The 12,442-nt window shown below is 38.2% G+C and overlaps 1 protein-coding gene across 1 annotated transcript in view; it reads left to right on the top strand.

Moving 5' to 3' along the window:
• The first annotated feature begins 1,686 nt into the window (after positions 1 to 1,686).
• LOC148036287 (uncharacterized) overlaps positions 1,687 to 12,442 on the top strand; it is a 55,845-nt gene continuing 45,089 nt past the window's right edge. The window contains exon 1 of the mRNA XM_087678909.1: positions 1,687 to 2,149. Within this exon, the coding sequence (XP_087535035.1) occupies positions 1,687 to 2,149 (463 nt within the window). The remainder of the gene's footprint in view (positions 2,150 to 12,442) is intronic.

Genomic DNA, 12,442 nt, shown 5'->3' on the forward strand with positions numbered 1-12,442 from the left:
ATGAGGATTCACAGTCAGAGGAGGTATGTTTTTCTTACTTTCCTATTAAAAGTATAACTAATTATAACTTTTTCTCCACCTTGTCTATGTAAGCAACCCTGATCTTTTGTGTGTGTAAGCGAACCCGGATGTGGAGCATAGCGAGGAGGGGGATAGCGAAGCTAGTAGCCATGGTGGTACTAGCGAGGATGTTTTCTCTTCAGATTCGTAGAGGAGCACCATACCTTCTCATGAGGCCTTCTTTTCTTGTATATGTATGATATCTCTTTGAGCCTACACTGCTTACGGGCACACTTTAGGTCGCAAGCACTTAAACTTCTCTTGTAAATACTTTGATATATAATGAATACATGGACTTTTATTTTCAATTCTCGTGCCTGTAAGATACATTGTCTTTTTCCCAAATACACAATCTGATGTATGGGAGGGGGGGAAAAAAAACCAGACAGCATGTGGTTGCTTTTCCAGTTCTGTTTTGCGCGTCTATCAACGCGTCTAAATTGTAGATAATTCGCGTTTATTCGCGCGTCTATAATGTAGAGTACACGCGCTTATACACGCGCTTCATAATTCAAATTAAAAAAAGAAATTAAATATCTTTTTTTAAAAAATAACATTTTTTGTTTTCCGTTCGCGTCTATCAGTGCTTGTAAAAGTGCGCCTACCAGTGTGTCTATATGCGCGTGTATATGTGCATCTATTTGTGCGTGTAAATTCCTTGATACATGCGATTATAGACGTGAAATGATAGACGCGCAAATAGACGGGCAGATAGACGTGCCCGTAAGTTTTTCTCTGTATTCAAAAATCGCGTCTAAATGTGCATCTATGAGGCCTTTTTGTTGTAGTGGTAGCACCCTAACAATTACTTTCCATGTTTGGCTGAGTAATGGATGCAGTCTTCACTAATCATTAGCAATGAAGACTTGCATATGTTTGTGGCCTTCTAAACAAGAGTGCAAGATAGTTGTGTCAAATATTTAGCTAGAATATTTGAATACTTACTCTAAGCCTTGACTAGGATAGAGGCAAACATATGACTTGACTAACTATGATATTAACGACTCTTTCCTATCGCCCTAAGAAGTTCTGCCCTGCCTGGTTTTTCACCCGTTTAGATTGTATTTCCTCTAGTATAGAAGACCATCGTTTAGTAACATTATCGGATGGGATGGAGCCAATATGGAAGATGGTGCCAACGACTCTTCTCTATTCAACTCAAAGATTGTCTGGTGTTCTCAAATTTCCACCTGACTACGCTATATTTATTCGATGAAAGAAGCTCATCTTTTACTAAGATTGGCGATGGGATCGGGCCAATATGGAAGGTGCCAATATGGAAGGTGCATGGCAGGAGCGTGGCATGCTAATTATCCAGAGGGAACGTCGCCCTCGAGGGTACTATGAGACGCGGCGGCAGCGCCGAGTAGAGACGAGGATATCACGCGCGGTCATGTCGAGGCCAGGGCAGGCGCCGCTCGGCTATAAGTATGGTCGAGGCCTCAGGCATTTTGCCAGCATACCGGCTAGTGCGAGGCTTCCCGTACAATAGCTCCTGTTAGCTTGTGTGTAGTTGGTGGTGATAATCAATATGGCGGCTCGTGTGTTTTTGTTGGGAGCACTGTTGGTGCTGTTGGTGATAGTGAGTGAAGTGTCGGCGACGTCCCGCCGTCGAGAGGAGGAGCGATGTCGGGAGGAAGAGGAGAGGGAGAGGGAGAGGAGGAGAGGGGAAGGGTCGAGGGAGGAGTGGCACCCGAGGCTGCGGGCGTGCGACAATTTCTTCAGGCAGCAACGACAATTTCTTCAGGGAGAGGGAGGAGGAGGGAGGAGGAAAGAGAGTCGTCGCCGTATTACAATTCCTATTTGTCATGGAGGTCGGTTGAGGGGAGAGGGGTGACGCAACAGCAGCCGTCCCGGGCGTGCTGCGAGGCCGTGGAGCGCATCCCCTCGCAGGACCGCTGCTACGCCCTCCAGCAGGCTTACGGAGGCGGCGAGCGCCGCCGTCGTTATGAAGAAGAGGACGTCCGGGCGCAGCGACGAGAAGAGGAGTCGCAGCAGCAGCAAAGAACCATGACCGCCCAGATGTCCTCTCGCCTCCTCCAGCAGTGCAACCTTCGCCCTCGCGAATGCCGTGCAAGATCGTCCCGAGGTATGTTGTCTAAATGATGCATTGCCATCACTTTATTTTATGTATCAGTCTATTATAATCTATATCTATTTTAATTAGATGCATTGACCGTCATTTTTATATATGAACCTAGTAGATTCCGTCATTTTAATATATATGAAACCAAACAATCTATACCTATTTCGTTTGTGCCACAAGTTCTCTCTCATCAGTTTATAATTGTCTATTGTCTCTCTTATAATTGTCTGCGTTATTTGCGATGATCCAATGGCATATGAACATAATCGATATGATCTAATTGATATGCATTATTTGCGATGATCGAATGGCACATGAACATAATGGATATGATCTAATATATCAATTATTCTCTCTTGTAATTGTCTTTGTTATTTATTTGCCATGATTGAATGGCATATGAATGCAATGGATAAATTATATTCTCTTAAGATGATCTAATACATCAATTATGGATATGATTTAATATATAAATTATATTCTCTTAATTTGTGATGCATTATTTGCGATGATTAAATGGCACATGAACATAATGGATATGATCTAATATATCAATTATTCCCTCTTGTAATTGTCTTTGTTATTTATTTGCCATGATTGAATGGCATATGAATGCAATGGATAAACTATATTCTCGTAAGATGATCTAATACATCAATTATGGATATGATTTAATATATAAATTATATTCTCTTAATTTGTGATGATTGAATGTAATAGATATGACTAATAATATATCAATTATTTTTTCTTAACTATAAAGTCAATCTAAAATACCACTAAAGTCAATTTAAAATATTGCTTGTCAAAAACATGGTTAGATTCAAATCTACAGCTTATGTACTATTAGTTTTTTGAGAATATTTTGTCCTTGTTTGGTATCTCGATCTACATTTGACAATAGTTTGTGCATCCTTATTGTATTTGTCTTCTTTGAGTACCTAAATTGGAAGTTTTGAAGTACTAGTTGTAGAGATACTGTGTGATCGAATGCAGATCTGGTTGTATAGATATTGTGTGATCGAATGTAGATTTGGACCTAATATATACTGCTACAAAACATGTTCGCTAGCTTGAATCGAACTTTATGATTGTTCAAGACAATATAGCAATCAACCAACTTGAATTGAATTGTATAATCAAATGCAAGTATAACCTAATATATATTGAATGAAAGTCTAATCGAATATATATATATTGCTACTAAATATAATATTATTGTTATATTGTATATCTCTGCAATTGTTGCAGTCCTACAACATCATGTCGTGCAATATCATGGTCAAAATGCAAATTAGATTTCATATCATTGAAGTCCAATGTGAACCTAACCTTCGTATATTGCGATTTTATCTTCGAGTTATATCATGGGCAAGATGTTGGATTATTGATTCTTAATGCATTGCTTGTATTTGTTCGCAGAACTGTTGATGGACGATTCTTATTGGTGGTAGAGTGAAGTGGTCCACCTTTGCGCATGTTACTAGGATTGTTGCCGCTACTCAATGCTTTCCCATTGATCGGTGGGTGTGCCATCGTAGATGAATAAACACCCCATGTAGGGTGCACTTTGTCCCATTAAAAAAATGTATGGATGAGGAGGGGTTTGTGTATATAGGTTTTACCAAATAGGCGTAAATATACAAGAAAAAATTTTGCTAAAAGGTTTCTGTTATTTTTATCAGCTGCTTCTTTTATCTACAATTTCTACTCTATAGACTTTATAATATAAAGTTGTATCAATCGTGTTTGTGTTTAGTAATATTGTCAAAAATTTGTATGAGCGACCAACCATTGAATGTGTGCAAGACAGTTGCATATGCGACTAACTCACATATGACTTCTCATCGAATTTTTATGAGATGACTAAATTTGCATGCATGAAGATGACCACATGATTGGCTCTCCTATCTGTAGTTCAATGCATGAAAGTAATCAAGACAAGTTCTAATTGCAATGACCAACGTTTTGTTATATCCAAGTCTCATTACATTAAGCTAGCTCAAGTTGCATGACCCTATGTGCTTTTTAAGGGCGTCTTGAAGGGTTGATACTATAGGTCTAAACCATTTGTGCAAATCTTTTAAGGTGCTATGGCATTCTAAAATCATTTGTGCTTGTCGTTTTTGGATTGACAACGGTTGTATCATTGTGTTTGCTGTATTATCCAAAGCCCATATGCATTGCGTGTGATTATGAACCAACTCTAACACAAGTTTTCATAATCATGTCGAGTTATTCATAATCATGTCGAGTTAGAAATTTTCATAACTCCGTGGTTGAGGATGCTAACTCAACAAATTCATAACCCCATGATTGAGACTACTGTATACCATCATGACAAATGATACTACCCATCACAAACTTGTAAAAATGCTTGAATAAACTAAGCTTGCAAAATGGACCCTATTGCATGCCACCTAGTAATTAATTGACTGATTTGGGGGTGATCATTTGATTTGTGTATTGGTTTTTTAAATTGTTAGGATCTATGGAGAGAGCTATCAAACCCTCCACTCCGCTAGAACCCTCTTTATTCCCGAGTCCTTAAGTGTGTGTTTTATGTTCTAATCAACAGTGGAGGGGTTTGATCACTTCATTTACTGTAGCCGAGGGAAATAGTTGAAATATTCAAGAGGATGATTCTCAAGGGCCATGTGAATCATCCAAAGCATAGAAGAAAATAGTCAAATCTCTCCGTTAGTTAGAAGAAAAAAGGCAATTTTTGACCTTTTTTGCGGTAGTTTTGAAAAATTGTCGTAGCATCATGAGCCTCTCCATTATGGGGAAGGCAAAGAAGAGTGCCATTATAGGTAGTGATGTGGTGGTTTTGAAAAATTTTTGAAGCATAATGAGCTTCTCCATTATGTGGAAGGAAAAAAGAGTGCCATTCTAGGTAGTGATACGAAGGGGGTTTGCGGCTACTTCTATGTGAATCCTTAGAGAATCACTCACGCTTGAGTTTCATCCCACCCCTAGAGAACCACTCACGCTTAGAGTTTCATCCCATTTTTAAGAAGCATGTCCATTGGCCAAGGCCAATGAATTGAGTAGTGGCACATGTATAGGACAACTCAATGCTCGAAGCTCTCATTGGATACTTCGTGAACCCCTAGAGAATCACTCATGCTTGAGTTTGGGAAATACTTGATCATCCCATTTTTAAGAAGCATTTCCATTCACCAAGGCCAATGAATTGAACCCAAGGAGTAGTGGCACATGTATAGGTAACTTAGTGCTTGAAGATCTCACTTCTCAAGGATGTGCTAAATGCCAAGGCCAATAGTGGCACACGAATGTCATATATAGGGTTGCTTCTTCAAGCTCTCACTTCTTGAGAATGTGCTAAACTTACAATTCATGAGGATGTGCTAAACCTACAATACCACTTCTAACTCAGTGCTTGAGGCTCTCCCTTCTCATGGATGTGCTTATTAAGCTATTGGATGGACTTTATCTCAAGCGTGTGCTTAAGGCTAGATGTACATGGAGTTTGGTTCAATTTTGGTGATTTGATAACATCTCATTGTAATGTGTGCCAAAGATGATTGCTAAGTCTTTCTCTTGAACTGTCAAAGTTGTTGGAGTGGAACCATTCCACTCCATTGGTACTCACAACAAGATCCTATTTAGGGTTGGGTCACACCAGCATGAGTGGATGGGAAGGTAGACTTATAGTTCGATCACACACCACAGAGGTTTAGGGAAAGGAGAATCAAAATAAATATTTAATGTCGTGTGTGAGCATGCCAAAGCTTTGTCAAAATATTTAATGTCTTATGTGTGTAACCTTGCTAAAAAAATCTTAGAACCCCCTTTTGAAGAGGTTCTTGTAAGGCTTTTTGAGGATTTATGATGCCCCTACTCAACCCACCCCTTACAGTGCAACCATGTACTTACACGGGGTGAGGGGAGTGAGCTTTCTCCCACTAGTGCCAAGCAAGCACGACCCGGCCCATATTGTAGGGGGAGTGGGGGATCTCAAAAATTTGGATGTCCACTAGCGCCCCCCCCCAAACAAGGTAGTGCTAGCAATGCAAACTTGCTATTGTGAGTTGAATAAAAAACAAACGCCCCTGGGGAGTCCACCTAATGGAACATGTAAGATACTACATGCTTTCAAAAGAAAGGGAATGTAATTTTGTGAAACATGTACTTTCACTATCTAATGTCGCTCCTAACTCATGCCCCTTGTCATTGGTTCAAGCTATATAATTTGCAAGGTTCGAAGAGCATGCGTGTTTTTTTTTCTTCAAAAATCTCCCCCCCCCCCCCCCCCCAAAAAAAAAGAGGTATGCCTTTCTTCCTCACTACTAGTTGTCATTTTTTGTGTTATGAAACCCCATTGGGCTCTGCCATGCATACTCAAATGGTGTTTGTGATTGGGGTCTTTGTAAAATAGCCTTCTCTTCATGCCAAAGATGGACATCATGTCGATTGCTCTTGTTTTACTATGTAGTTTCTTTGACATGAGGTTGTCTATTGTACTTGCCCTTCATTTCTAGCTTGCATACAAAAATAGGGTCTATGGAATAGACAATAGCCTCCCCCTTCATGGTGGTAGACCTAAACACATATGGAGTACTCAATTATATGACTGCATGTGAGCTTAACCTACCATGATGACAAGATTAACCTCCCTCCATGCTAGGACCAAATGGGGGCTTCATTATCAAAATTGACATGCACTTGAAATTTTTTTAATTCTTTGAATTGTGATGTTGATTGATTGTGTTTGGACTAATCAAATTTTGAAGAAATTTACCCCCCCTCCCTCTCCCCCTCCCGAATGGTGTGTTACTATACTTGGTAAATGTTTAGAATGGAGGGCTACCAACATTTGAAGGCCTCAATTTTTGAATGCATGGTTCACTATGTTTCACTATGTTTGAATGCATGGTTCACTATGTTTTTAGATTGGTCAAAATTTGGATTTGAACATTAGCATGCCTCGTTTCCTTTTCCTTGCTCATTAAAATCTGTGTGCAAGGTGCATATTGGTTTGCATGTAACTAGCTTGTTGCTTGCACGTATGTGACATCAAGGAATTTCCCTTGATACCTACAATACCTTGAATTCTCCTGCTATTCTTGGAGTGATCAAACCATGTAGTAGAATATTCTTTTGATAGCAAAATCATGCTAATATGGGTGTAATCTATAGCATCAAAGCAGTTGGGAAGACCCTAATGGGATAGGAATCAATCCTTCACCTTCTCTAACTTTGATTGGGTGGAGACCATTGGATGAAGTGAGTTCCATGATTTCATGATTGCATTCACTACCTCATGGAGGAACTTAGTCTAATTGAGGATTTGCAATATCAATAATGCTTGCAAAAGCCAACAATCGATGCCAATGACACTACCACTGATCAATCTAACTCCTGCCCCCAAAACATGATGGGTTATAATGGGGTGATAATTTTATCCTAACTAGTAAAATGAACATACTATTATTGAGATCAAATTATACATGTTTAGAAAAGACAAACATGAAACATTGTAGAAGCACATTGGTAGGTCGATTGGGTGGTTACCCTCATCGCCTCCTCCCAAAACACCACCCCAAGATAAAAGCAAAGAATCTATCTTAACAAAATTATTTGAATCAACACAAAGTAAAACAAGGTCTGTTAGATTATTAGAAAGTAAAACAAGGTCCCTAGGTCCCTTGGATTATTAGCTTTCCATTGAAAGCTTAATCTAGCCTTCTAATAGTTCACATTTAATTCAAATTTATAGATTTCTTCATTTTTAGGAGCTGCAAACCCACTGTGGGGATGTGAGCACCGCTATGGAGACTACATGTTTGGGTATATCTAATTACCTTTTTTTATTCTAAATATGTATTGAGCATCAAGAGGCTTATATTTGAGTATGCTCTTCCTTGATAAACACTATAAAGCTTAAGAAATTACTTTGGAGTGGTGAGTATTGATATGGAGACTGCAAGATCGTGGGTGTAAGAAATTGTCTTTTTTATTCCAGATTTGTATTCCAATGTGGAAAAACAAGCATGTATTTCATCATACTCTTCTTTGATAGAACACTACAAGGCTTCAAGTCCTGTTGTAGGGCTACTGCTACAAAATTGTGAGTATCACTATGAAAACTATGGGGTTGTGGCCACAAACTGTCTACAAAATTGTGAGTATCACTGTGAAAACTATGGGGTTGTGGCCACAAACTATCACTTTTAATTCTAGAAATGTATCCCAATACAAGAATGCATATATTTCAGTATATTTTTCCCAAATAAATCACCACAAAGCTTCATAATCTTGCTTCAAGAGCTACACATTTTTAGACTATGCAAGTATTAAACAAGGCTATGCAAGAAAGACTTTCCATTCCCAAACAAATGTGTAATTTTATTACGTCGTCGTGAATTCTTCATTGACTTGAGTAGCATATTTAGCCTTTATCAATAGTACCTAGCCTTTGCAATACACAAATCCCTTAAACACTGAAATTGTAGTTTCCCTTTTCTCACACCATCATCAACATAAACCAAAGTAGCCTTCCTTTTGTCCCTCTCGCCAACAATAATATGTTGAATAAAAGACCTCACTCACCATACTTCCTATAGTAGGAGGAGAAAGGAAAAGAGAATTTGAAACCAAACCTTGTTGTCCTAGTTAGAGAATAGAGGAATTATAGTAACAAATTGTATTCCATGACTCCACTCTTCAGCACGTTGCCAAAAAGCTTTGAATTCATGAAAGCCTCAATCACGTATTGTAGGTCTTGTTAAAATGTGTGTGTAGTTCTAGAGGCACATGTAACTGAATCCCATAAGTAGTGTGAGGCATGTATCAAAGCTAAAAAGCTATTAAAGAATGGACTTTCCACAACTATCAATCAAGCATGTCTCTTTCCCCTATAATTTACTCTTCCACTCTTGCTCAATCATGTTTTCTAACATAGTATCAGAGCCTCTTTCCTTGACGTTGTGAGATAGATAGGCATTCATTGTCACTCACAATGGTGTGAAGAAGCTCAAGTCAAAGAGATGTTGCTCAAGAGGTTGAAGCCTTGAGATTGAAGGCTTGCAAGGGTGCAAAACTTAATATGTTTTTGTGAAGAGGATGTTGTTCAAATAAGATATCAAGGTATATATTATCTAAGGTTTTTGTGAAGAGGATGTTGTTCAAATAAGATATCAAGATATATATTATCTATCTATCAATTATTCTATTTTGATTCCATTAAGGGGTGGCCATTGCCCAAAGCATAGGTTAAGTCAGCAATAGAGAAGAGAGAGTTATTTGAGCCATCTTTGAAGAGCTTGAACCTCATCATTTGCTGCTTAAAAGGCCATCTTGAAGGATAGGATTTGAACATAAGCTAGGGGGACTACTCTCTTTGTTGTGGTCAAGGAGAAAGAAGAATAAAGAGAGATTGGAAGAGCATAAAGCCACATAAAATTTGTCGTCTCGTAACTCTCATTATGTCCAAATCAAAGACAGCAAACACACCTTGAAGACATGACCACATTTTCCGATTTGAAATGGCCACAGCAATATGTGGAGAATAATTCATCATTGTCCTCTCTATTAAGGTTGTTAAACCTTAATACTTCAATCACTTTTGCACTTAATCCTCCTTCAAACTAGTTTTTCTAAGCCCTTGCTCACATTTGTTCTCATCAAAGTGGTTTGAAACTAAGCGCTATTCACACTGATAATCCATAAAGTGGTTCTATTTAGACCTCATTCAGATTGAATACTTCAAAATTTTGGATTCACACTACTTGCTGCCATGAATTAGTCTATGCAATAATTCTATGACAAATAGGTACTATGAGAAAAATCTTGTGGTGAAATAAAAGAACCTTCCACCACCCCCATCCATAAAAACTCTTGTAGATGCTTATAGCCTCTACTTTGATGGTGCATACAAGAGAACTAAGGATAAGGCAACCCGCAGGCATCGTTTTTTTCTCTCCTTTAGGAGAGAAAATCTATTGTGAAGGAATCATCTTGGAAGGAGTCCACTCTAACAATGAGGCAGAATATCAAGCTTTAATTCATGGCCTTTTGGTGATTTGATAACATCTCATTGTAATGTGTGCCAAAGATGATTGTGTTAAATCTCTCTTGAACTATCAAAGTTCTCATGGTGAAGTCAAATCTAGGGGAAGTGGGTGGAGTGGAATAGCACACTAGATGTAGATGGAGTTTGATAAAAAGTGCATTCTAATGTGTGCCAAAGACATTTGGATCTCCACTAGCCGCCCCTGCCCCTCCCCCCCCCCCCCCCCAATCCAAATATGTATTTAGCATGAAAAGGCTTATACTTCAATATGCTCTTCTTTGATAAACACTATAAAGCTTAAGAACTTACTTCAGAGTGGTGAGTATTGCTATGGAGACGGCAAGAAGCATGCGTGTAACAAATTGTCTTTTTTATTCCAGATTTGTATTCCAATGTGGAAAAGCATGTATTTCATCATACTCTTCTTTGATAGAATGCTACAAGGCTTCAAGACCTGTTAGGGCTACTGCTACAAAATTGTGAGTATCACTGTGAAAACTATGGGGTTGGAGCAACAAACTCTCACTTTTAATTCTAGAACTGTATCCCAATACAAGAATGTATATATTTCAATATATTTTTCCCTAATACAGCACCAAAAGCTTCATAATCTTGCTTCAAGAGCTACACATTTTTAGACTATGCAAGTATTCAACAAGGCTATGCAAGAAAAGACTTTCCATTCCCAAATAAATGTGTAATTTTATTACATCGCCATGAATTATTCATTGACTTGAGTATCATATTTAGCCTTTATTAATAGTACCTAGCCTTTGTAATACAAAAATCCCTCAAACACTGAAATTGTAGTTTCCCTTTTCTCACTAATGAGAGACCTCTAACATGTGGCACACACCATCATCAACATAGACAGAAGTAGCCTTCCTGTTGTCCCTCTCGCCAACAATAACATGTCGAATAACAGACCACACTCACCATACTTCCTATAGTAGGAGAAAGGAAAAGAGAAGTTGAAACCAAACCTTGTTGTCGTAGTTAGAGAATAGAGCAATTATAGTAGCAAATTGTATTCGACGACTCCATTCTTCAACAAATTTCCAACAAGATTCAAATTCATGAAATCTTCAATCACTTATTGTAGGTCTTGTTAAAATGTGTGTGTAGTGCTAGAGGCACATGTAACTGAATCCCATAAGCAAAGTGTGAGGCATGTATCAAAGCTAAAAAGTTATTAAAGAATGTACTTTTCACAACTATCAATCAAGCATGTCTCTTTCATACTATCACCTACTTGTTCTTCTTCTTTCCCCTATAATTTACTCTTCCACTCTTGCTCAATCATATTTTCTAACATGGAATCAGAGCCTCTTTCCTTGACATTGTGAGATAGAGAGGCATTCATTGTCACACACAATGGTGTGAAGAAGCTCAAGTGAAAGAGATGCTACTCAAGAGGTTGAAGCCTTGAGATTGAAGGATTGCAAGCTTGTGAAACTCAATATGTTTTTGTGAAGAGGATGTTGTTCAAATAAGATATTAAGGTATATCTTATCTATCTATCAATTCTTCTATTTTGATTCAATTAAGGGGTGGCCATTGCCCAAAGTATAGGTTAAGTCAACAATAGAGAAGAGAGAGTTATTTGAGCCTTCTTTGAAGAGCTTGAACCTCATCACTTGCTGCTTAAAAGGCCATCTTGAAGGATAGGATTTCAACATAAGTTGGGGGGCTACGCTCTTTGTTGTAGTCAAAGAAACAAAAGAAAAGAAGAATAAAGAGAGATTGGAAGAACATAAAGCCACATAGAATTCATTGTCTAGTAACTCTCGTTATGTCCAAATCAAAGACAACAAACACACCTTGAAGACATGACCACATTCACCGATTTGAAATGGCCACAACAATATGTGGAGAATAAGTCATCATTGTCCTCTCTATCAAGGTTGTTAAACCTTAATACTTCAATCACTTTCACACTTAATCCTCCTGCAAACTAGTTTTTCTAAGCCCTTGCTCACATTTGTTCTCATCAAAGTGGTTTGAAACTAAGCGCTATTCACACTAAGAATCCATAAAGTGGTTCTATTTAGACTTGATTTAGATTGAATACTTCAAATTTTTGCATTCACACTACTTGGTGTCATGAATTAGTAAGGAATTAGTCTATGCAAGCATTCCAAAAGGCAATTCATAATGTAAGAAATCAAACATTGATATTGTATGCGAAATCTCTTCTTTTCCCAAGAATTGCCATTAAAAAAATGCAACTCATCATTAAAATCTTATAAAATTCCTTC

This window comes from Lygodium microphyllum, chromosome 5, assembly GCF_053477565.2.
Source record: "Lygodium microphyllum isolate KBCC chromosome 5, Lygodium_microphyllum_v1.1.10, whole genome shotgun sequence".
Taxonomy (NCBI): domain Eukaryota; kingdom Viridiplantae; phylum Streptophyta; class Polypodiopsida; order Schizaeales; family Lygodiaceae; genus Lygodium; species Lygodium microphyllum.